Source organism: Nothobranchius furzeri, chromosome 2, assembly GCF_043380555.1.
Source record: "Nothobranchius furzeri strain GRZ-AD chromosome 2, NfurGRZ-RIMD1, whole genome shotgun sequence".
Lineage (NCBI taxonomy): Eukaryota > Metazoa > Chordata > Actinopteri > Cyprinodontiformes > Nothobranchiidae > Nothobranchius > Nothobranchius furzeri.
Window position 1 is genome coordinate 50760615 of NC_091742.1, and position 27040 is coordinate 50787654.

Below are 27040 nucleotides of genomic sequence, written 5' to 3' on the forward strand. Positions count from 1 at the left end.
ATGATGTAAACTGGTACATTATGATGTCACAATGCTGTCGTGAGCCTGAGTGTGTGTGTATTTGTTAGCGGCTCCGCCCTCTCGGTCTGCCAGGCAACAGCATGTGTTGCATTTTTCAAACATAAAGCAGGAGTGGAGTTAGACTCTGGTAGGGGTTGACTTGCTCTTTAAGCTGTTTAACTTGGACCAAGCATTTTAGGTCACAGATAGGTGTAGCTTAGGGTCTCTGTCTATACACCTTATAAGACAATTTAGGTGATGGCATGTTGTTTTTCTGCTATTGAACTGTTTTCTAATAATGTTGTGTTTAATAAAGTGAAGGAAGGAGAAAAATAACGTTTCCCTAGCAGTTTTTAAAAATGTCCCTATGTAATCCGATTAATCGATTAATCGTGTCGAGACCCCATCCGATTAATCGATTATCCAAATAATCGTTTGTTGCAGCCCTACATCACACACAGGCAGTAATGCTAATTCAGTGATGACATTTAACCAATAGTGGTGGACTCTAGGAGACCTAGCACATAATGAGTGCTGTACAGATCCATAAAACTGGGATAGAATTTCACTTCTAATAAAATGTTTGAGTTTTACAAATATTAATACAAAACTTATGTAAACTAGTAAAATTTTATTTTACACAGAACGAAAAGCATCAAACTATTTACTAAATTATTTTGTAACTTAGGTGCTAAAAATTAAAATTGGGAGTTTGCAGGACGGTCCAGATGTAACACACACACACACACACACACACACACACATAAGCAGACTGTGGGGGGTGAGTTCCGATTGTCATTTCAGAGACAAACAAACCTGCTGTCGTCTCATGATTCCAGTGATGTCATGCTCTCTTTTTCTTTTTCAGAACGTCACATGAGCAGGAGCAGTGTGTTCTAAACACGCCTCCTCGCAGGCAGAGGAGGACATGGAAACGTTGGATCCTACTGGATCTTTTGAAGAAGTTATTTTATCTCCTACTGATGTGGTAGAGCAGCAACCACCGAGGATGATTCCCACCCAGCAACGGCACTAGTAGGTATCAGTGATAACTTTCATAACTAGTTCCCTTTTTCTTAAACAGCTGTTTATCTGTGGCATTTAACTACCCCTTTTTCTACTTCTCAAACCATTCAATACATGTCAGTTGCAGAAAGAACAATAGTAGTGATAATGGCTTCAAAAGGAAGTTAACAAGACAAGGAAGTTAAATCATAGAAACTTTTTTATTCTATCCAAAATGTACAGATTGTTTAGCTAGACACTGGAATTAAGATTTTTTACAGCTTGACCAGACACTAACCAGGAGTCAAAACAACACCCCCACAGTTCACAAATGTTCAGATCGAAGGGTTGGTGGCTGGAATCAGCTGACTTAGGCCTGCATGGTTCATACGGCAACTTATTATCCACATTTTTGATGCAATTCTACAATTTCGACAAGGATGTGCCCTATTACTGCAATAGCTCTCAAAAACATCTCATCAGGTATTCCAGCTAGGGAAAGACCGATATATCAGTTGGCCAGTACATCAGGCTGATACAGTATCTGACAATTTTTATGCATCGGCCGATAAACCTCCTTAGTATCCTCCTTACATACACATTTATATATATATATATATATATATATATATATATATATATATATATATATATATATATATATATATATATATATATATATATCAGGGCTGCACAATATATCGAAAAATTATCGTCATCGCAATAACAGGACGTGCGATAGGCCCATTGCAAAGCATATCAGAAACGGCGATAAATGTTTGGTTCAAACATTTCCATCCGTGTCATACATCAACTTTTTGTCAACCAGCTCTGTTTTTTACACGGAAGTATTGTTTGACCAATCAAATGAAGCCCTTCTGATATGTGGCCAATCAGATGGGTCCATTCACGTAATACGCCCACCCCCTACGTAGACCCTTACTCCAAAATTCCACTATCTCCGCTCCGCCCCCGCTTTCCACTGCCGCTCGCTTCCCTTGTTCGTCATGCTGGCTCAGATTAACAAACGCACTTTGTGCTGAGGTTTCTGGAATCAGCGCTGCTTTCAAACGTGAACGTGAGTCCGCTCGGTGTCGTTAAGCAGCTGATAATAACCGGGCTGACTCCGACACGTGCCGGTGAACCAACCCATCGTTAGCCCCAGGCTCTGGTTAGCTTCCAGCTAAAAGGCTACAGCACTCTCCTCCCAGTCCCACCGTGAGCTGCTAAAGAGGGCCTGGAAAAGTTCCCCCACACATCAAAGTGATTTTTCATTTATGAGCTTTTATAACCTTGTTATTCAGGATAGTTGATTTGCTGCTGCACATAAACTGTCAGTCACAAGCTCTGCTAGCGGCTTATCTTAAGAGGAGCTAGTTCAATTTGTTAGCTTGTTATCAGAATCATAGTTGCAGTTTCATCATCTGAGCTGCTTTTTAAGATCTAGGTAAACTTGTTCAATTTGGGGTTAAAACCAAACGTTTTCACATATTTTCCATGTAATTTTTTGCCAGTTCCTCTTCCGAAAGGTAGACAATTGTTTTTCTCTTTCCCTCAGAAAATCTTAATATTCTCCTAGTTTGGCCCAGCGCAGATCACTTCCCAATTACAGCAACAGCCTTATATCATAACCACATAAGTGGAGAAAATGTTCAGTAGCAATGAGATAATTTGCTGTTGCATTTAAGTGATGTTAACTATTATTTAACATTTAAACTTATTTTCTGATATTTTTATGTATTCAAAAACCCTGGTAAGGGATGTTTTTCTGTATTTGGAGCATCAGAAAAGGTTTTATGGTGGAGGTGATGTTTTAAAGTCACTGAGAAAATGCATGCATGCAGTTTGTTGTTTTGCTGCTAATACAGGTGCTGGCCAGTAAATTAGAATATCATCAAAAGGTTGAAAATATTTCAGTAATTCCATTCAAAACGTGAAACTTGTACATTATATTCATGCAATGCACATAGACCAATGTATTTCCAATGTTCATTACATTTAAATTTGATATTCATAAGTGACAACTAATGAAAACTCCAAATTTGGTATCTCAAAAAATTAGAATATTCTGAAAAGGCTGAATATAGAAGACACCTGCTGCCACTCTAATCAGCTGATTTACTCAAAACACCTGCAAAGGCCTTTAAAAGGTCCCTCAGTCTTGTTTTGAAGGCACCACAATCATGGGGAAGACTTCTGACTTAACAGCTGTCCAAAAGACAATCATTGACACCTTGCACAAGGAGGGCAAGACACAAAAGGTGATTGCTAAAGAAGCTGGCTGTTCGCAGAGCTCTGTGTCCAAGCACATTAACAGACAGGCGAAGGGACGGAAAAAATGTGGTAGAAAAAAGTGTACAAGCTCTAGGGATAACCGCACCCTGCAGAGAATTGTGACGACAAACCCATTCAAAAATGTGGGGGAGATCCACAAAGAGTGGACTGCAGCTGGAGTCAGCGCTTCAAGAACCACCACGAGGAGACTCATGAAAGACATGGGATTCAGGTGTCGCATTCCGTGTGTCAAGCCACTCTTGAACATGAAACAGCGCAAGAAGCGTCTCGCCTGGGCCAAGGACAAAAAGGACTGGACTGATGCTGAGTGGTCCAAAGTTATGTTTTCTGATGAAAGCAAGTTCTGCATTTCCTTTGGAAATCAAGGACCCAGAGTCTGGAGGAAGAGCGGAGAAGCACAGAATCCACGTTGCATGAGGTCCAGTGTAAAGTTTCCACCGTCAGTGATGGTGTGGGGTGCCATGTCATCTGCCGGTGTTGGCCCACTCTGTTTCCTGAGGTCCAGGGTCAATGCAGCCGTCTACCAGGAAGTTTTAGAGCACTTCATGCTTCCTGCTGCTGACCAACTTTATGGGGATGCAGACTTCACCTTTCAACAGGACTTGGCACCTGCACACAGTGCCAAAACCACCAGCACCTGGTTCAAGGACCATGGTATCCCTGTCCTTGATTGGCCAGCAAACTCGCCTGACCTTAACCCCATAGAAAATCTATGGGGTATTGTGAAGCGGAGGATGCAATACGCTAGACCCAACAATGCAGAGGAGCTGAAGACGACTATCAGAGCAACCTGGGCTCTCATAACACCTGAGCAGTGCCACAGACTGATCGAGTCCATGCCACGCCGCATTACTGCAGTTATTGAGGCAAAAGGAGCCCCGACTAAGTATTGAGTGCTATACATGCACATTCTTTTCATGTTCATTCTTTTCAGTTGGCCAACATTAGAGAAACAAACATTTTTTCATTGGCCTTTAGAATATTCTAATTTTCTGAGATACCAGATTTGATGTTTTCATTGGTTGTCACCTATAAATATCAAAATTAAACGTAATAAACATCGGAAATACATTGGTCTGTGTGCATTGCATGAATATAATGTACAAGTTTCACGTTTTGAATGGAATTACTGAAATATTTTCAACCTTTTGATGATATTCTAATTTACTGGCCAGCACCTGTACAGTAGCAGGTGCAGCTGCTGTTTTTCAATAAAAATGTTATGTTGTAATGGAATTCATGCATTAGTTTTTGTTTGCTTTGAACCCAGAGCAGACGTCACACGCCAGACGACATCAACACTGCATACTTTAGTATTTGTTCATTTATCGTGAGTTATATCGATATCGCAATAATAAGCACTGTTATCGAATATCGCAGGTTTTCCTAATATCGTGCAGCCCTAATATATATATATATATATATATATACACATATATGTAGAGAGAGAGAGAGAGAGAGAGAGAGAGCGAGAGAGAGAAAGAGAGAGAGATCTGTATCGGCACAAGGGTTGTCACGGTAACCGGTGTAGCGGTAAACCCCGGTAAAAAAGTCGACAATAATAATAGCCATTTTGTTTTTAAAAAAATATTATCTCGTGGATTCCCGTGGCTGCGGTGTAGGCGCGGTGACCCTTACCAGCCACCATATCATCTGCTGAAGTTGCCAGCGGCACATGCGCACTTTGTTGTTTACGACCAAAACTTTCTTGAAGCTAAAGCTGAAATAATGGCCAAAGGAGGAGATGGCAGCGCTGCTCAGGACATTTATTATCCCTCAAAGAAGACAAAGTGGGAAGTACGGGCATTTTTTGGATATTTGAAGAACGCCGAGGGACAGTTGATAGAAGACGGCTATCCTGTTTGCAGCACGAGCAGAAAAAGTGTCTGTGAAAGGCAGCAACGCTTCAAATCTCATGACACATCTGCGTGACCATCACCCACAACCCACAACTCTACAGTCAACGCAAGGCAAGCTAACGTTAGCGTTTTAGCTAAAATGCGTGATCCGAGGATTTGGGTTGAGGGAGAATGACACGAGTCGCTATATACAGGGAGTGCAGAATTATTAGGCAAATTAGTATTTTGTCCACATCATCCTCTTCATGCATGTTGTCTTACTCCAAGCTGTATAGGCTGGAAAGCCTACTACCAATTAAGCATAATAGGTGATGTGCATCTCTGTAATGAGAAGGGGTGTGGTCTAATGACATCAACAACCTATATCAGGTGTGCAGAATTATTAGGCAACTTCCTGTCCTTTGGCAAAATGGGTTAAAAGAAGGACTTGACAGGCTCAGAAAAGTCAAAAATAGTGGGATATCTTGCAGAGGGATGCAGCAGTCTTAAAATTGCAAAGCTTCTGAAGCGTGATCATCGACCAATCAAGCGTTTCATTCAAAATAGTCAACAGGGTCACAAGAAGTGTGTGGACAAACCAAGGCGCAAAAATAACTGCCCATGAACTGAGAAAAGTCAAGCATGCAGCTGCCAAGATGCCACTTTCACCAGTTTGGCCATATTTCAGAGCTGCAACATCACTGGAGTGCCCAAAAGCACAAGGTGTGCAATACTCTGAGACATGGCCAAGGTAAGAATGGCTGAAAGACGACCACCACTGAACAAGACACACAAGCTGAAACGTCAAGACTGGGCCAAGAAATATCTCAAGACTGATTTTTCTAAGGTTTTATGGACTGATGAAAGTGTATTCCTCAAAAATACAACTTGCCTAATAATTCTGCACTCCCTATAAAGCAGCCGCAGCGCTGCTACCTGCATATAAACCGTGTCGCGGACACCCCCATGTTGAAATGACGGTATGCATTACGGGGCTCCCAGGGGCAGATAAAGAGTTGGTCTCTCTCCGAGAATAATTATGAATTTAACAATGATTACTAGGGCTGTCGCAGTTGAGGAATTCCCCCTGCGGTGATTCAGGGTGGCTTAATATTGCGGTCTGCGATATTATTGCAGCACTTTTTTTAATTGCAGTACTATCTAAACACAATGCTTACACATTTAAAAAAGGTTAAAAATTGCTGTGCCTTCTTTTATAACACTTTACTGAATGCAGATCAAAGGGCAGTAACAACACAGATCGCAGTAACGTTTGTTTCTCCGACAGTCGGAGTCTGACTGAACTTAAAAACAACAAAATTCAGGAGAAGGTTAAACTTTTAAATGCAAATTTGGCTGCAGCATCTAACAAATAAGAAACAAGTCCCCATTTTGTTTAGTTGTTTAAAATCAAGCATAAAAAATTACACGTACCGGGCACGGGGCACTATCATTTCACTTTCACACACGAATTATGGTGATTTATAGCTCGGTCACGTCCTTGTTACCCACAAGGAAAACCAGCATGATAACCATATATGGTTTGAGAGAGGATCTGAGAGGGGTGGCAACATTTCCAGCAACACTGAAAACCCTCTCGGATGGTGCGCTCGTTGCACTAACGCACACGTACTTGCGTGCGACTGGCGAGCAAAGGGAATCTCTCCCGGTTGTTGCTCCACCGTGTCCGGGGGTTTCTTTAGGGTGATGCATTCCTCCTGCAGGTAGCGAGTGAGCTCCAGCTCGGCTCAGGCGCTCTTCGGGACGGTTGCAGAAGCAGTGCTTGTCCGGGACTTCAGCAGGTCTCCGAGCGTTTATTATTATTTTTTTGCCGCTGGTGGCAGCTCTGTCTCGGCCAAGGACTCTGGCTGCGCAGCAGCTGACGTACTGAAAACCAAAGTGCTCCCAAAGGAGCAAAGTAACGTTTTGTTTTGATACCAGTGCAGCCATCCTTCTCAACATGCATCATTGAGTTGAATCACGTTCAGTAATCGCGGTGGCCCATGATGCAGCTCGGTGGGTTTCTTCAAATTGCGATATTTCATTTTTGCGGTTACCGTGACAGCCCTAATGATTACTGCCTGATGACATTTTCCCACATCTGCAAAGCTCACTGGAAGGACACAAACCGAGGACAATATTTTCCTGATATAGGGATTATTACTCAAGTAAGGGTAAAAAAAGTATCTGATTAGAAGGCTACTTGAGTCCTGAGTATCATCTGATCTAATATTTTTAAAATGATGACATCAAACAGACAAAAAATAAGAAGTTATGGACAAATATTGGTATTTTAAAGACTAAAGGGGAAACATGTAAACAAATAAACAATATAATTACAAAATAACAAATTTTAGGCTAAATTTTGACACAAACTGAGGACAATATTTTCCTGATATATGGGGTTTATGTAGCCTGGCAAGCCAGACTAAATAAATGTATTATTTAGTCTGGCCATGCTCCATTGACGGCTCTCGGTTGTGGGGCAGGTTCTACCGTTGTCTTTCAAATGATCTCCACATTCCACTGGACAATGAATGTGACATACTCTTGTTTCACTCTGTTGCATCATCCCACCCACCAGGCATATAGAGGGCCCTGATTGGCCCACAAAGCAGATAAAGCTCTGTGATTTGTTCACTAAGCAGATAGAGCACTATGATTGGTCCACCATTGTGGACCAATCACAGCTCTTTATGTGTTTGAAACCCCTCTAGAGAGCTGTGATTGGCTAGCCAGAGTCCTGGTAGGAGCTGCTGAGGTTCCAATGGAGCATGCCTAGACCATTCTTTGCAAAGCAAGAATTTGGTCTAGTTCACTAGGCTAGGGTTTATGTACTTGTCTGAAAATGTAACACGTTTAAAAAAAATATACCGCGATAATACCGAAAACAGTGATAATTTTGGTCACAATAACCGTGAGGTTAAATTTTCACACCATGACAACCCTAAACGGCACATATCGTTAATCAGCCAATATTAGTTTAGGATATCAGTATCGGCCCAAAATGTCATATTGGTGCAACCTTATTGATTTTAACACTGATCAGTGCACAAAACAAAGATTTAACAGCTGGTTAAATTAAGTGTTCAAAAAATGGATCCAGCTTCAGAAAATCTGTGCATGAACTAATGTTATTAGTGACATTTTGGCATCAAAATAAGGTGGTAAATGTCTTTGGGCTTCCTGACAGGGTTGCGGAAGGCGCTTTATAAATAAAGCTTTGATTGATTGATTGATAAATATCGGCCATGAAAATCTGCAAGGGATGCACGATATATCGGCATCAATATCGGTATCAGCCGAAGTTAGACCTTTTTTCATATATAGGCATCAGTCCGATAAATAAAACTGGGTCAATATTAACAACAAATATTTTTCCCATCATTTCCTTTTGTTTCTCTGTTTCAGAGGTTGATGTGTACTTGTTTAGTCATGTGACATTGATGATAATCATCTCAGAAGCGTAAATGTGTGAGGTGTTTGTACATAATGATGTAAATTCAGCTTTAATAATTTTCATTCTCCACCGAATCTCCTGATTTTTGAAGCAGTTATGTCAATATATCAGTATTGGCAAATATCGGTTATCGTCCATAACAGTGAAATTAATATCACATATCACATCTGCTCAAAATTTTCATATCGGTGCATCACTAAAATCTGCCCAAAATTTCGGCTGCACAAATCGGCCATCGACTGACCATGACCTCAGCACCAGAGATTTGAGAGCCCAACTCCAAGTCCCCAGACTCTGCTTCCTCACTGGAAGACGTGTCGGTGGGATTGAGGAGGTCTTCAAAGTATTCTGCCCACCGATCCACAAGTCCTGAGTAGAGGTCAGCAGCACACCGTCCCCACTATAGATAGTGTTGGTAGCACACTGCTTTCTCCCCGAGGCGCTGGATGGTGGACCAGAATCTCCTTGAAGCCGTACGAAAGTCTTGCTCCATGGTCTCACCGAACTCCTCCCATGCCCGGGTTTTTACCTTGGCGACCACCCGAGCCGCGTTCTGCTTGGACCACCGGTACCCGTCAGCTGCCTCTGGAGTCCCACAAGCCAAAAAGACCTGACAGGACTCTTTCTTCAGCTTGGCAGCATCCTTAACTGCTGGTGTCCACCAAAGCATTGGTATCAGCAATACAAAAAACAATATTAGTCAACCTCTGATTCTGGCCATGTGTGGGGTGCTACAGCCACTCTGGTCTTCTCAGAAGGACATCGGGACTGCTTCGATCTTAAATCTGGGCTCGGCCCAACATCGAAGACAAACAAACATGCTTCATGTTGAAAGTCCATCAAAAGCATGCTCCTCCTCCACCACAGATAGGTTTAGCAAGACTTCTCATCTAATCGGTGTGTAGTTTTAGCCATGTTGCTGGACTGCAGGACCAAAACTGTTTGGTGATTTTTCATCACCTCGTGTGGGGTCTCTCACGTTTTTAAAAATCACCCCACAATTTTAAACCCTCCTGTGTGAACCGGGCCTTAGAGCTCGACAAGAAGCCAAAGATAAATGTGATTATTTTCTCTTTTGTTCTGTAAATGTGCCAATTAATCAACGGGATTACTTTTTTTTGTCAAACAGTAGACATCTTCTCTAGAAAACAAAACAAAAAACAGCAACTCCATTCATGTGTGTTGCTTTTAACCTAAACTTCAATAAAAAATAATGATTTTTAAACAGTTTGTCTTGTGATGAAGCAGTGATACCAGAGGCGCCTCTAATGGTGAACACAACCCACCAGTCCCAGTCTTGTCTGAACCAGTGCAACCACTTTAGATCAGTTAAAATGGTTTTCTCCACCACTACATGGAAAATCTGCATCGCTGCATGTTTACAACTTGCTGACAGCACATGATGAGAGGCGGATTTCAGGAAAGAGGTGTGCAGCGGTGTGAATGCAGAGACGGAAGCGTGTGAACCGGGGATGGTGATCACCCAGGCCCGAAGGCTGCTGGTGCGATGGCCGTGATGGGTCTGGACCGTGTGGCCTGCTGGTCGGATGCATCAACTACGGGGGGGTTCTAGGGTGGAGAAGGGCATTTCTCACCGTAGATACAGAATAAAGGGGGGGAGGGGGGAGTAAAATGTGTGATCGAGCTCTCGGAGTCCTAAACATAAACTCACTCGGGTGTATATTTTACCTTATCTGTGTAAAAGACGTTACCGGCTCGGGAAACCGTTATCTGTACGTGTACGTGCTCCATCACTCCTCGGTGCACTTGCTGCTCGGGAAGCCTCACCCCACCCATCTGAGCCACGGCACCGATGGAGGCGAACGGGACTCCCATTCATCAGTCACATTCATCCGCTCATCTTTTCATCCGGAATCTCGTTCATGCACAAACACACAGGTGACGGGAAAGATGTAAAAGCGCGAGACGGAGGGAGAGAAAAGCGGCAGCAGCTCTCCCGGTCGCTCTCCAGCCATCATCACTACCCAGCTCACATCATCACCCCCAGCCTCTCTCCTTCCTCTGCATCCATGTTTCCACCTACCCGAAAATCGCATGTCCCGCGGAGTCCGGCGACAAGCAGACGGGTGGCCGGTGTCGCGGTCCTGCGACAGCTCTCCGGTGGTTCCTGGGTGTTTTCTGGGTGTTCCGTACCGACTGATGCTCTAGTTTCGCTCGGTACCAGCCCTGTGCTAATCCGCTCCACACAAAGAGCAGAAAATGGCTGCAAGTGCATTTTCTTAAAGGGACAGTCGCAGCTCGGCGCCGTCGACATGTTGATCCCTCTCGTTTTTACAGCTTACTCAGGCACTTGTACTTTGGGGTGCCATTTGTGAAGTCAAACAGTCGTAATCTAACAGCAATACTTTTGGTTATTTAGCATATCATAAGAGAAAAAATTGGGAGTTCACTTTTTTGAAGTCGTATTTTCACCATGTTTATAAATGTTAAAGTTTCCAAATAAATATTTAGTTAGCAAGCTAAATATTTAATTTGTAGTTAAATATTTATTTTGCAAACTAAATATTTAGGTCAGATCTAAATATTTAGTTTGTAAAATAAATATTTAATTCACTAACTAAATATTTAATTTACTAATTCAATATTTATTTTGGAACTAAATATTTGATTTGTAAATTAAATATTTATTTTCCTAAATAAATATTTAGATCCCAGCTAAATATTTATTTTGGAGCTAAACATTTAGTTTGCAAAATCAGTATTTGAGAAATAAATATTTAAGTCTGACTCAAAAAATATAAAATATAGTGTGGAGCTAAATAACATTGTGAAAAATAAATATTTAGCTGGTACTTAATCATTTAGCTAATGTACAAATTTGCTTGCCAATAAGCAGAAGTTGGTTACCAAAATAAATGCTGGATCTCGCTAACTTCTTTATAAACTCTTGCTCCAAACCAGAACTTGTTTTATCTCCGGTTCTTCTTCTGAACATGTCCGACGTGTTGGCTGAAGAAGAATAGAACCGGAGATAAAACAAGATAGGCACCAGTTTCATCTCAGGCGCAGCCGCGCAGCGCCACCGCAGCTTTACAACATTGTGGAGTACTTTACAGTAGACATTACGACGCAGAACAAACCCAACCGCACTTTTGATAACTTTAAAGTACTATTGATGTTCATGTATTTTAATAAATAGTATACTTTCCCACTTTTAAAAAATTTGAGTCTCACAAAATGCTATGGTAAGTCTGATCAAGTATAAACAATAGAGTCACTTCCCGCTTCCTGTTCTCAAGTCCCGCGTGATGTTGTGACTATCGCACGACTTTCCAGAAGTGCTCAGTGGCATTTCCTGTGTGACAAAATCTTGTTCTCAAAATCGCAGGAGCAACACTGATCGTCCGCCTACGGTGTGCCTCAAGCTTTATATAGCCTCAGCATGTTTGGGACAGTGATATTTTGGTTCAGTTGTATTTTTTATTTTTATTTTTTTGTGCGCCCTCATCTTTCTGCACTCTGTAAACCCAAAATGTTGAAAATAATCAAATATTTTAGAACTCAAATGTGTTGAATTAGTTCAGCCTTTTCCTTGTATTAAATAGAACTCAAAATTTATAATTAACCTGAACTATTTCCTTTTATAGTAGCCTAACATACATAAATTAATAAACCACAACTTAACTGGAATGAGTAAAAATAACTAAATGATTAATTTATCATTTTATGGTTCTATTTTATTCTATAAATCTTGATGTCACCTGTGTCTGATAAATAGACTTATATACATACATACATACATACATACATACATACATACATACATATATACATATATATATATATATACACATATATATATATATATGTGTGTGTGTGTGTGTGTGTGTGTGTGTGTGTACACACACGTGTTTTAAATGTTTGTGGACTTATAGGAAAAACAACCAAGGGCAAGTAATTTTGGTGCATTGCAGAAACAGCTGTTGCCTTGCAGCAAGAAGGTCCTGGGTTCGATTCCTGGCCTGGGATCTTTCTGCATGGAGTTTGCATGTTCTCCTGTGCATGCGTGGGTTCTCTCCGGGTGCTCCGGCTTCCTCCCACAGTTCAAAAACATGACTGTTAGGTTGATTGGTCTGTCTAAATTGTCCTTAGGTGTGTGTGTGTGTGTGTGTGTGTGTGTGTGTGTGTGTGTGTGTGTGTGTGTGTGTGTGTGTGTGTGTGTGTGTGTGTGTGTGTGATTGTTTGTCCTGTGTGCCTCTGTGTTGCCCTGCGATGGACTGGCTCTCTGTCCAGGGTGTACCCCACCTGATTGCCCGTTGCCTGCTGGAGATATGCACCAGTCCCCCCCCCCCCCCCCCCCCCCCCGCGGACAAAGCGGGTTCAGAAGATGGATGGATGCAGGAACAATAAAGAACTGGTGTGTGAGGTGCATTGTGGGTAGTCATGTTTTTAGTTATTTGCTACTTTAAATTAGTACTCTAAACTGAGAATTCAAAGTAGAGGATACCCAGAAAATATATGTACTTAACTTTAAAAACTATTCACTTTAGTTAAAATTTTTAACATAAAGCAACTAAATAAAGTATGTTCTCAACTATTTTTGAGTTTCATTAATTTATTATTTTTGATGCAACCAGTTTCACCAAAATTTAGAGTTATATTAACTCATCAAGTTTTACAGTGCAGGTGTTGTACATTCTTTGTTTCTAATAAAGTTTTGATGTCAGGCAGGGCAATATAGCTGAGTCTAATGCTCCACCTGCGAGAAGAAGAAACAAGGTGATGTTTTATATATTGAATGAATAAAATCATTCATAATAATAATAGTAATAATAATAATAATAATAATAATAGTAATAATTCTTTGATCAACCTAAGTTTGGAGAACCAACATTAGAGCTCATTTCAGCAAACACGTGAGTCCCAGAGTGTGCGTTAACAATCTCAACTAAGAGAAAGAATCAGGTAAACTCATGCAAATGCTGTTTTACAAACATTTGATCTTTAATCTGGCAGACTAACCCCGGTGGCTCCACAGTTAGTCACAGTGACTTAACTTCCTGTCAGCACACAATGTAGGAGAGTGGTTAATCAGATCAGTCGATAGTGGCAGCCCACTAGAAAGTCACACCCACGCTCATATCAGACTGTATGAATGCAGAAATTAATGTTAATGTAATTTTCTCTTGGCACCTCTGCTCTGTGGGGCGATAGTGACAGAGGAGTTAAGTCCTCACCACAGAATCTTAATCACAGAATTTTGTTAGAACATGATAGATAATTGTACAAACATGAAAGTTAGTTTGTTAGAACAATAAAGTTAAAATATTATAACATGATATCACTCCAATTTTATTTTGCGTGGGTGGCAGCTCTACGCTGCTGTAATATTGAATAAATTAAAGGTAAAAAGAAAAATAAATGTATTCAAAAGGTTTTAAAAAATTAAAGAAATTTTAAAAAATGTAACATATCTATGTTATATTTCTGTGTATCTACGTCTACATATATATATATATATATATATATATATATATATATATATATATATAGGCCCCAATAAGAGCCTTCGTGGATGACTTGACAGTAATGACCACATCTGTCGCGGGGTGCAGGTGGCTCCTCCAGGGACTTGATCAGCTTATCTCCGAGGCAAGGATGAGCTTCAAGCCTGCGAAGTCCAGGTCCCTGGTCCTGAAGAAGGGTAAACTTTCGGACCGTTTTCGCTTTGTCCTTGGAGAAACTGTGATTCAATCAGTGACTGAAAGGCCGGTCAAGAGCCTGGGTAAAGTCTTTAACAGCTCCTTAAAGGACTCAGCTGCAATAAAACAAGCTAAGCAAGACCTGATGACCTGGCATTCCACTGTTGATAGATCTGGCCTTCCTGGGAAATTTAAAGCCTGGATCTACCAACACGGAGTCTTGCCAAGAATTCTTTGGCCCTTGTTAGTCTACGAGGTATCAATCTCAACTGTTGAGGCTCTAAAGTCGTCATCCAGTTCCTCAGGAGATGGCTTGGGCTCCCTTGGTCCCTGAGCAGTATTGCCCTGTACAACCATTCCACCAAGCTGCATCTTCCCTTGAGCGGGTTAACGGAGGAGTTCAAGGCTACACACTCGAGAGAGGTGCTTATGTACAGGGACTCCAGAGACACAAAAGTCGCAGCAGCAGGAATCCTTGTGAAGACCGGGAGGAAGTGGCAGGCGCAAGAGGCGATCAGCAAAGCTGAAGCGCGGCTACGGTACAAAACACTGGTGGGATCAGTGGCAATGGGACGAGCAGGTCTTGGTTGTTTTCCTACGTCATGCTACAGTCTGGCTCTGATTCAGGGTGAGATTCGAGCTGAGCTGGATGAACGCCACACCAAAATGGCCGGCATGTCCAAACGAGGAGCGTGGACCAAGTGGGAACAAGCTGAGTCCGGCAGAATCTCCTGGACAGAGCTTTGGAAAGCCGAGTCTGTTTGGATCAAATTCCTTGTCCGGTCCGTCTATGACGTCCTCCCAAGCCCAACCAACCTACACACCTGGGGACTGGCAGACACTCCCGAGTGTAAGCTGTGCCAGAAGGGAGCACATCTTAAGCAGTTGCTCAAAAGCGCTAGGGCAGGGACGTTACCGCTGGCGCCACGACCAGGTGCTTAAAGCTTTGGCGGACTCAATGTGCACAGCAATCAGCACAGCAAGACCCAGGCAGCCCCCCAAAAAGCCATCACCTTTGTTAAGGCAGGGCAGGAGTCACAATACCACCGGCCCAGCACCCAAGGGGGGCTTCTCTCTCCCGCTCACGATTGGCAGTTTCAAGTTGATGTAGGTAGGCAGCTCAAGTTCCCAGAAAACATCACAGCTATGTCTCTCCGCCCAGATATTGTGATAACATCTGAGTCCACCAACCAGGTGGTCATGACAGTCCCTTGGGAAGACTGTATTGAAGAGACCCACGGGCGAAAGAGGGCCAAGTATGCAGAGCTGAGCTCGGAGTGCCGGAACAACGGCTGGTTCGCTGTGAGCCTGTCGAGGTCGGGTGCAGAGGCTTTGCTGGCCACTCACTACTGCGAACACAAACTCCTTGGAGTAAGTGGACTGCAACTGAGGAAAGCCACCAAAACCATGCTCGAGGCCGCAGAGAGGACCTCACGGTCCGCAGGGGGGATCCGTGGAGCAATAGACCACTTGAACACAAGCTGGGGACTGATCAGCCTATTAGATAGATAGATAGATAGATAGATAGATAGATAGATAGATAGATAGATAGATAGATAGATAGATAGATAGATAGATAGATAGATAGATAGATAGATAGATAGATAGATAGATAGATAGATAGATAGATAGATAGATAGATAGATAGATAGATAGATAGATAGATAGATAGATAGATAGATAGATAGATAGATAGATAGATAGATAGATAGATAGATAGATAGATAGATAGATAGATAGATAGATAGATAGATAGATAGATAGATAGATAGATAGATAGATAGATAGATAGATAGATAGATAGATAGATAGATAGATAGATAGATAGATAGATAGATAGATAGATAGATAGATAGATAGATAGATAGATAGATAGATAGATAGATAGATAGATAGATAGATAGATAGATAGATAGATAGATAGATAGATAGATAGATAGATAGATAGATAGATAGATAGATAGATAGATAGATAATGTAGATAGATAGATAGATAGATAGATAGATAGATAGATAGATAGATAGATAATGTAGATAGATAGATAGATAGATAGATAGATAGATAGATAGATAGATGATAGATAGATAGATAGATAGATAGATAGATAGATAGATAGATAGATAGATAGATAGATAGATAGATAGATAGATAGATAGATAGATAGATAGATAGATAGATAGATAGATAGATAGATAGATAGATAGATAGATAGATAGATAGATAATGTAGATAGATAGATAGATAGATAGATAGATAGATAGATAGATAGATAGATAGATAGATAGATAGATAGATAGATAGATAGATAGATAGATAATGTAGATAGATAGATAGATAGATAGATAGATAGATAGATAGATAGATAGATAGATAGATAGATAGATAGATAGATAGATAGATAGATAGATAGATAGATAGATAGATAGATAGATAGATAGATAGATAGATAGATCTATATAGAACTGTCTCAGTAACCACTCTGAATCACATCTGTTTAACAGTAAACTATATTTTATCCACATCTTTTATGACTATTCTTGTTTTTTGGCATTTGCAAATCATTTATTTATTTTTTTAAGCGTGTTTATTTTAATTTTCCTTCATACTTAACTAACTTACTAGTACCATGTAGATCTCATTACCACATTCATAGAACATCGTCATCTCTTTCTCTAAATCGGAGTCAGGAATGCTGGAGTCAGGAGTGCTGGAGTCAGGAATGCTGGTCTTTTCTGTCAAAGCATCAAGAGACTGGAACAATTTGCCTGTTTTCCTAAAAATCATCACTACAATTCATCAGTTTAAAATCTCTGTGTATGAATATTTAATACCCATCTGTCATTGTTTTGATTTTTCACTTTTATCTCACGAGTCCCCGTATTTGTAATAGGATGAAATAAGAGTTCTGTATTTTTGTGCGTATTTATCAGGTTTTTACAATGAGACAAAACCAAGATTCTCCTATTTTTATTTAGGGTCTATATTGTTTCCATCATTTTACAGAACGGCTAACTGAACTTTTGCTGATACAATGAGGAAAAAGTACAAAGAAGAACAACAAAAAACAAGAAAGTAAAATAACTCAAATTTTACACGGGTTATAGAATCGTACGTCTGAGAATGGACTGAGTGGGAATGAGATTCATAAAACAGATAAAGTGCTAAACCACATCTTCACAAATAGCTCAATAAATAAATCAAATAAATACAACAGTGGTGAATGTTTGTCAGATATGGTCACAGGTCTGAGAGGGACGCCAGTTCGTGCACGAGTAGAGCAAAGGACGGACGCTCGTCTGGTTTCTGAGAAGCGGAACAGAGTCAGGTTTTATTTGTCAGCATTTTACGGGAGGTGTTGTGTAAATTTCTTGTCCCTACCTCCTTCCAGCACCACTCCATGACCGTGTGCACCGAGTCTGGGGCCAATCGTGGCTTCAGCAGCCTCAGGCCTGCATTTAGAGACTCCACCACCTCCAAGTTAGAACGGTTCTCGTACGGAATACGCCCCTCATTGTAAACCTCCCACACGAGCACCCCTAATGATAGAAGAAAATGCATTACTTTCTTTTTGTCATTCAATCAATAGATTATTAAGCTTTATTGATCACAACTGAACATTGTTGAATCTTTTCTTTCTGCTAGAACTCTGTTTTAGCTCATTCATCCCATAGTGGTGATTCAGATCCTTCTAGTGGGTTTTAGAAAAGTTACAGATCGCATGACCAGATGGATGAGCTAAAGTCCAAACCAGGTTGGTTACAAAACACTAAACTAAAAAGGGTCAAATTCACTCCAGTCCAGATTTTTTTTTATCTCAATAATGTTGTGAGGTTTTAATCATTATTTCCAACAGGAATTAGCAGCAGAGCTTGCTGTTTGAAGCACTCATGGTTTGAATTTTAGCATTTTTCTTTCAGGACTTTACACCGTAGTGCTAAAGTGATGGTGGCGTGAAGGTTTATTTGAAACTTTTTAGATCAGTTGACTGTTTTTAGTACACCGCCATACAAATATATAGTTTATTAGTGAAAAGAGAAACATAAAAAGGCTAAAAAATAATAATAATGAAAGGAGAGAAAGCCTTGTGGGTTGGAATTTGAATATGTGAGTGTGTGCATGTGTGTGTCTGACCTTTTGGAAATTTCCACTAAATATTCTGAGGTCTGTTTATTTATTTCTTGTCAAATAATTTCTTTTGAAAGTGAGCTCATCCTTAGTCAGTTCCTTAGAAGCATGGAGCAGTTGCGGTTACACTAAAACAGGTCTGAACCATTTTCTCTTCTAGTTGATTCTGGAGTCGTCCCGGCTGTTAACCTGTGGACGAGGAGCAGCTGTGATGTCAAGAACCCAACGCTACATGGTTTAATAGTGTGTTACCTTCAGTATCCATTGCAACGGTTTCCCTGAAATGATCCTGCAACATCACAGCAACTGTTTCTATTTTTCCAAAACGATTTAACAGTTGAAGCTAAATTTTACGTTTGGAATAATAGGATCACAGCACATTTTCCACGGAAGCAAGAGCAAGTAAAAGCATTCCTGGGTTTTCTTTCTTTTAAACTTAGTTGATATGATTAAAGGTGCAGTATGTAAGAAAACAGTGAGAATTTTACAGTGAGAAAATCCAAAAAGAGTCATGAGTAACGTTTCAGTCATTTTGGAAGGAAGGTCATGCTGAAACATAGTTCATATCCAGCTGGCTGCAGGGATTGTCAGTTTTTCTTCTTTCAAAACAAAGGAAGGAGGGACGTAGCTACTGTTTATCATCAGCGAGTGTGGGGTTGCCATGTCTCTGCGAGCTAATACTGCAACGTCGACAATTATAATTTGACGATGGCCGAGAAAAAGCTCCAGAGTTGTTTAAAGTGGTTGCAGTAACCACATTTTACCACAGGATGTATTTTTAACTTCATTTCTACACAATGCACCTTTAAAGTGACAGTGTGTAGTTTCCCTGGATATATGGGGCAGTACATACCTAAACGATTGTAAGCAAGCATTACTTTTGTGTTCAAGTAAGAGCTTACCAACGGATGGCCATTAGGGTCAAAAATGCGTGGGAACGCAACCTCCAGCAAAATAAGCACATCCGACTCCCTTTCATCGCTGACAACGAGCGAAGAGGTAAATGTGTAAAATAACAACGTTTGGTGAAAGTTTTGTAACTGTTTGTTACAAATCAGGAAATGCATTTTGTCCTCACGGGCTTCCATAGAAGGAAATACGGCATCCAAAATTAGACTTGCTGCCATGTATTTTAGAACAGATTTTCATGGTTATATGTTATGAAACTGCCAATATTTTTAATCAACTGAGCATCTTTTAATTCATTTACAACAACATTTTGATGGAAATTTCCAGAGATTAATGATAAAAAATACACATTGTCTCTTGAACTTGTTTTTTTATCACTTTCCTTTGTTTTTAATATCCATCTTTTGTTTGTTTGGAGTTTTCATCGTGGTTTTAACATCAATTTAAGCTGAGTGCATATTCAGTAACTCAGTCCTTTGTATCAAAATGCTGGATGTTGTAATTTTTATTGGATTTTTATCTAACTTTGCAATAAAGAAAATTATGTGAACCATTATAATTGAAGCTCTGCAAACTGCAGCCGTGTAACGCTGACCAATAATGACTCCAACCTGAGTAAAGTTCATTTAAAACTGACAACAATGCAGCTTTTCTCATTCTGCATAATCTGCAGCGATTTGAACAGCAATGAATAATAATAGAATTACATGACAAAGAAATATGCACAATTATAAATGCTTCTTATCATTTCAGTGCCAGATGTAAAAATGACGTTTGTTCCTTAGCTCGTGCTCTCCTTTGGACTGAGGTAGCCGTGCACACTTCTGAACAACAAAGTTGCATTTCCCGTTGAACTAGATAGCCTATTCTCTTCTTTTGGGTATTTTTCTCCCATCAATGCAACGCATCATCAGATGTAGCGAGAGAGGGTAAAAATGGCTCTTTTCTATGTAAAAGCCTCAGATTTTTCTGGCTTATTTGGAAGGTTCATAAAGAATGAACACATGAATGTTTCAGCTTTGAACATATTGGTTGTAAACTTTCTTTTGTGTTTACAGATTTTTGGGACAGCAGCAGGGGCGGCGTTAGGCCCGGCCACCTTGGGCTCAAGCCCTGAATGCTTTATGAAAAGACTAGTGCGTGTTACGCGCGCGCGCGCGCGTGTGTGTGTGTGTGTGTGTGTGTGTGTGTGTGTGTGCGCACGTGTGTTAAGCCCCTTGTCAGCAGGAGCTCAGGATGGAGAGCGGGTTGTCCAGCAATCGGAATGTCGTAGGTTTGATCCAGGCTCTTCCAGAGAATGCTGCCGTTGTGTCCTTGGGCAATACACTTAACCCGCCTTTTCCACTGGTGGTAGTCGGAGGGTCAGGTGGCACCTGTACTTGGCAGCCTCGCTTTCACCAGTGCGCCCCAGGGCAGCTGTGGCTACATCGTAGCTCATCACCACCAGCGTGTGAATGTGTGTGAATGGGTGAATGACTGATTGTGTTGTGAAGCGCTTTGGGGGGTTGTACAACCCTACGAAGGCGCGATACAAGTACAGGCCATTTACCAAATGACAACATGTCATGATTCAGACACGAGCAACAGAAAGATCGTGAATGGGAGCACATACCAAACGACCAGACGTCCGATTTGCTGCTGAACTTGCAGAACTTGATGACCTCTGGAGCTGACCACTTGACGGGGAACTTGGAGCACTGGGAGCTCGTGTACTGATCGTCAAGTACAAACCTGCAGGAAGTGACACCGCATATGTGTGAGTGACAACAACCAGGTCATGGATTTCCGAGCGTCCGATGAGAAAATACCTGGTCATGCCAAAATCAGACACCTTCACCTCATCGTTGTTTGAGACGAGACAGTTCCTGGCAGCCTGTTGGAACAGAGCCACCATAAACGACAGAAATATAAAACATGAAAAGTTGCTTGGTTTTCATGGTTTACCAGGTCTCTGTGGATAAAGTTGGAGCTCTCTAAGTAAGCCATTCCTTCAGCGACATCCAGACACATGGCCAACATCACATCCTGAGCCAGACGGCCTCTCCTCTCTCGCAGGTAGCTGGTCAGACAGCCGTTCTCCATCAACTCAAACACCAAACACATGGGAGAGCGCTGGGTGCACACGCCGTACAGCTGCACCAGCTTACGGTGGGACAACCTCCTGTGGACAGACACCTCAGGTTTCCAGATCCACCAGAATTAGCGCCTGCCTCGTTTTACTCACATCATAATCTTCGCCTCCTCTTTGAACTCCTCGTCTGACATGCAGTCTTCTCTCACCATCTTCACAGCCACCTTCCTATCCCTCCACACCCCCTCCAGCACAAGCCCAAACTGGCCGCTTCCCACCTGCTGACCCAGGATCAGCTCCTCGGGGTCGATCTCCCACTGATCTGTAGACATCAGAGAACCAAACAAATCAAAACAGAGCAGACTGCTGTCCTGTTAAAACACCACAAGAGGTCAGCAAAACCACGAGCTCTTGCTCAGCACGGCATACAACCTTCAGAGAGATCAGAAACCTCCTGCGAGGGCCGTCTTCCTGGAGAGACGGGATGTCTCAGCCTTGTTATTAGACCTTCACAATGACAGAGTGATAATTAGAAAAGCTTCCACAGCATGCCTCCCTTTCTGATCGTTTCGTGTGAACAGGTGGAAGGCAGGCTCACCTGCAGCGTTGTGTTGGTGGTAATGGATTAGCTCGGGAATGGTGCCGAACAGGTATTTCTCAGCCAAGTAAAACGCTCTCTGCTCCGTGTCTGGCTGTCGTATTTGGTAATGTTTCACTCTGGGATTTTTCTCTCCATTAGACCTGAAGGTGTCAGATGTGTTAACGCAGCAGACTTGTCTCAGAGTAACAGGACAGCAGTAGGAAACAGGTGCACAAACAGACCAAACACAGAAATGTTGTGTAACTGTGCACATTAGACCTAAAGTTTTTCTGTTTTCAAGTGTTTCCAAAGGTGGTGCTGAAATATTTCACACAAGGGGCAAAAGCTCTAGACAGGGTGGCAATGCTGGACCTCTTCACTGAAGTATGTGAAAATCACTTTTTGTAAATAGACTCAATAAAATATCCACTTAAAAGCGTTAAACTGTTTATTGTGTCATTTTTGTTTCTGCTAGAAAATCAAAGACAGTTTTAGGTATGAATGAGGAAAAAACAAATAAATAAATGTTTGTTGAGAAAAGATTTTGAATTACTGTACAGGATTGAGCATTTCATGTGTAAAAATCATAAATAATGACTATGTTACTGTAACTGGTGTTCTGAACAGCCTCTATTCAGAGAAATAGTGCTCATATCTTTCAGGACTGATGAGCTAACAGCTAGGCTAACTTGCTGCTAAAGTCCCATTAGATATTCATTTAATGTCATTTTATTAGTTTGATAACTATTGACATAAAGTTCTGTCTGTGATAAAATTTTGCATCTTTCCTTTGATGAAGAGGGAAGTCGTGATTCATCATTCAGCTAAACACGAAGAAAAACGTGTGAATTACCCCGGCGCTTTGGTGAAAACGGAGACTGTGTACACTCCTGCCTGTCTCGAGTCTCGCACCATGAATGCACCTTCCTTCCCCTAAAAACAAAACAACGACATCAGAAATAAAGATTAAGCAAAGAAAAAAAAAACTTTAAATATCCGGGTCATTTCTGTTACATTTTCAGACTTTCTCTCCCTCTCTCTCTTTCACACACAAACACACACACACACACACACACACACACACACACACACACACACACACACACACACGCACACACACACACACACACACACACACACACACACACACACACACCTCCTTTGCCTGCAAAATGTAGCAAATCGCTTGACGGCAGGAAATTCAACATTAAAGGAAACTCTGTGGCTGTGAGAAAAATGTGTCCCATGTCGTGTCAGATTTTCAGGGTGCAGGTGCATTAATTCTGTTTCTGCAAAAGCACGACGGGGGTAGGTGGCGCAGTCACAACAAAAGTCCAGGAACCTCCCGGTTGTCAGAATGTGGGGGGAAAAAAAAGCTTGTACCTCTTTCATTAACAGGTCCTCTGCTTGAGATCTGGTTACGTGTTTGCTGTACCATCTGGTAAATGACACAAAAACAACAATAAATGGGTTGAGTTAGTGAACAAACAAATGCTTTTCAGGATATGTGATGAGAAAGGAAGTCAAACTCACTCAAATCGTTCAAAGTTATTGCCAGTTTTCTCAGCTACGTACGTGCTGGGCACAAAACCTGTCCTCCTGATACGTTAAAGGAAACAAAAAGCAAAACATTCTCAAAATTAAGCTCCATGGTTTCACATTTGAGCCTAAAATAAGTGAGTCTCACCCCGTTTCGTCCTGCACAGTCCACCATTCGGAGTGGGAGCTGCTAATGAGCAAATACTGCTGATCTTTGTGAAGGGGCAAGTCATTGTCTCCCTGTGGCGTATAGTCCTGCAGGGCAACCACTAACCGCTGTCTGGACTCCCGCAGCTCCATCTGGTTGAAGAACCACGTTCATGTTATTGAGAGCATGCAGAATGAGCACAAAGTCAGTTAAAATGCACAAAACGTGAGAAGTGAAGTTTAGGTTTCAGTTTAAAGACCTTAAATAAAAGCTGTTTTAGTTTTGCTGGAGGGAACTTTGTACAGAAAGATTTACAGAAGAGACAGCGATCACACCAGGCGCGCATGCACAACACATAAATGATCTGCAGCAAAACCACAAGCACAGCCAGAGCAGTTCACATCAGTGATTTATATCTCAACAAGCACATCTGGAAGTTTATGTTAATAAACAAAAGCACGTTACCTCTGGAACTGGGATCTGAGGAAGAGGCTTTTTAGAAGCTGTGGTGAGAAACAGTCAGAAATGTACAATTGGAGGCTTTAATTTTGAAGCACCAGCAGAATTTTCTTAGAAGTTATATGGAACTCTGTGGTAAGATATTGGTAGATGGAGATGTAGTCGAAAGAAATACTCAACAAGACAGATTATCACGTGCAATTTTATCCGAAAAAAAAGCAACTAGCTGAAGAAAACATGAACAGATGTTCAGATTTGATTCTGATCTTGTAAAATTTAAATTTACTAGCCCCAACAGCATCACAGGAATTTCTTATAATGAACAGAAACACAACAGAACCACCAGGACAGGTGCCACGCCCCTTTTAGCAGAAGAAACCAACAAAAACAAGGCGCTTTGTCCTCATTTGCAACTATATGTGAAAATAATTGCAAAATTTTGTCTCGTGCCGCTATTTTCAATTTTTTGCTATTTGTGTGTGCGTGACTTGATCAGGTCATTGAACTTTGGTGCAGTGTGTTACTTTATGTTGCTATCTGCAAAGCCATGCTATTCACATATATATATATATATATATATATATATATATATATATATATATATTTGGTCCATCTTTGGTGAAAACACACGTTTGACAATTAGAAGAAAGACAACAAATACTAACCACAGCTCGCTGGGTCGTATAACTGACAACCCGCTGCCAGCTTCTCGTGCTGTTGGCAGCATCGCCACTTTCCATCCATCCAGAAGTTTGGGTGAAATTTTGGAACCAACTCATTGTGCTTCGTCTCTAGGTTGAAGAAATCAAACATCTGTTTTATGCATTTGGTTGAGACGAAGTAATGAAGAGTTTACTTGCAAAAACCCCCCAGATGAACCGATTTTCACAAATGTTCGTAGAATGCATCTTTTACTTGAAGCGATATCAGTGAAACTAACGTTTGGTGATTTTGATCGCTGGTGGCTCTCGTCTGCTTTTGCAGATGGACTCTTCAAATATTAACAGATTCGTGACATGGGTTGGTGGTAATCTGATGGTGCATTCACATAAGAATTACCCTCTTTCAGTGCTCTGACCCATCTCTGACGACAATCATTGTCCGGAGCAAATATGTAGAGGTAATGGTTGTCATGGAAAACCTGCAGGGACATCAGACTTCTGTTAAAATACAGAGTGACCTGTTTCCTTTGGTTCATTTCACAGCTTTTGTGCATCCTTTCATTGAATTTGGGTGTGCTTTTCTGCTTCTGATGTTTTGCTTTTATGCACAGAACTTCGGAATATCCATCGGTTGCATTAATAAAGGTGCTTCATATAATAAAGTCAACACTCGAATTTATTTTGTTTTTTATTCACCCTTTACTCAGAAGAAATGCCATGTTCTTCTTCTTATGACAATGAAATGACCTTGTGACCCTAAAGGATAATAATGATGTTCACCTGAAACGGGTACTTGTAGCTGCAAGGTATGGGAATGTCACTGCACACAATCTCCACACACCTAATCCTGGACAGTTGAATGCAACCTTTCAACATGGGCTTTTTCTGCACACATTAACACGCTCTGTGTCACATAGATTCAACGCCATAGAAAATGTGACTTTAAGAAAACCACATTTCAATACAAAATCGTGTGGACTTACCCCCGGACGGCACTCCGAATACTTCAGATCCTGAGTGTCCAACACAAAAAACCTCTCTTTGTAGTTATTTGGTGATGTTCTTTTCTTTTGCTGGGATTTTTTGATCATGGTTCCCCTCAAAATCACCCTGGGGAACATTGTCAAGAAGAACGCAGCGAGCGTCTGCGAATGGTTTTGTCACAAGCAGAGCCTCGCAGAGTCAGAAGAAGAAAAGGCAAAGTTGTGGATGATAAACTTCGTAGATGCTGTGGAGCTTCCGGCGTGAAGCTGCGGCAGGCAGTAAACCACATCCTTGTGGCAACAAATGATTTGCGCAAGCAGAAATACACACTGTTTGATGCACAAACACTGTAGATGTCTACCCTGCACATGTACTTTCACTAATGTTATAGAGAATTAACAAGTTAAGCCCAAAGCAGGACTGTGAATGCAGAAATCCAGGTTTTGGTAGTACTTTTTTAAACAATTGGGAAGATAAAATGAGTAACAAAACACAAAACATCACTGAAAAAAGTTAAGATAAAGAAATATCTCTCTTTCTCTAAATGTGTCTTTGCATTTAGGGGTTACACGTCAAAATATTGTTATTTTTCAGAGAAGTTTAGACTGTTTACAGTGAATGCAGTCCATTAAATTCTTGATTAAAGTAAAGAGTAAAAACTACTTAAGCCACATAAAAATTTACAAAACTCATCTAGGTGACAAGGAGTAAATAAATAAACGTGAGCAAACCGGTTCGGAACATTAGGAATTAAAATGCTGCTCACTATCTTTTCACAAGAGAATAATAGAATTCAGTTTGTCATTATCAACCCAATTTCTTTTTAATATCGATATCAACCCTTTTACACCGTTCTGTTTGTGGCAGGTGTTTCACATACATAAGAAATCACAATCATCTTTTTTTATTATTATTATTTTAGGATAAAATTCATAGATTTCTGCAGATTCTGAAAGAGGACAAACAGATCACAACATGCCCTATAGGTCATAAATTGTAAGTCGCTTTGGATAAAAGCGTCTGCTAAATAAACATAAAGAACAAACAATAACTGACATAGTTTGTAAAATGAGAACCCGAAGGAATTAATATACAGGTTATTGTTTTTATGTCTTTAAAATTAGTATTTTCATTCAAAAATATTCAACAGTTATCTGAATATTTTAGTAACTTTTCTTTTTCATGTATAAAATCAGTTCAGTTTGGGCATCAAACGGTACTTTTTCCATCGATCCTCTGAAGAACAAAGTAAAAGAAAAACAAATTTTTCCGTGCTTCCGGATATTTCTACCAATCAGCGT

General features: G+C 40.9%; 2 protein-coding genes and 1 long non-coding RNA gene across 4 annotated transcripts in view; 1 reads left to right on the forward strand and 2 right to left on the reverse strand.

Annotated features, from left to right (window-relative positions):
- Positions 1–10837, reverse strand: part of cyfip2 (cytoplasmic FMR1 interacting protein 2) — a 62257-nt gene extending 51420 nt beyond the window's left edge. The window contains exon 1 of one of the 2 annotated variants that reach the window (XM_015956350.3): positions 10643–10834. The gene's annotated coding sequence lies outside the window, so the exon portion shown is untranslated. Of the gene's footprint in view, positions 1–10642 lie in introns of both variants that reach the window. The other variant, XM_015956414.3, reaches the window with a different exon arrangement.
- Positions 798–19929, forward strand: LOC129162344 (uncharacterized). The gene is made up of 2 exons (XR_008562363.2): positions 798–1035; positions 18548–19929. It is a non-coding gene; the product is annotated as an uncharacterized lncRNA (long non-coding RNA).
- itk (IL2 inducible T cell kinase) lies at positions 17215–26982 on the reverse strand. Its single transcript, XM_015956525.3, has 17 exons — positions 25739–26982; positions 25536–25640; positions 25153–25234; positions 24759–24884; positions 24100–24137; positions 23635–23786; positions 23481–23546; positions 23331–23385; positions 22801–22880; positions 21966–22108; positions 21800–21874; positions 21521–21689; positions 21241–21457; positions 21105–21169; positions 20909–21027; positions 17641–17798; positions 17215–17565 (listed from the first exon to the last, which is right to left on the reverse strand). Exons 1-17 carry the CDS (start codon positions 25874–25876, stop codon positions 17500–17502), a joined length of 1854 nt encoding a protein of 617 aa, XP_015812011.3. The 5' UTR covers positions 25877–26982; the 3' UTR covers positions 17215–17499.
- Positions 26983–27040: the final 58 nt, after the last annotated feature.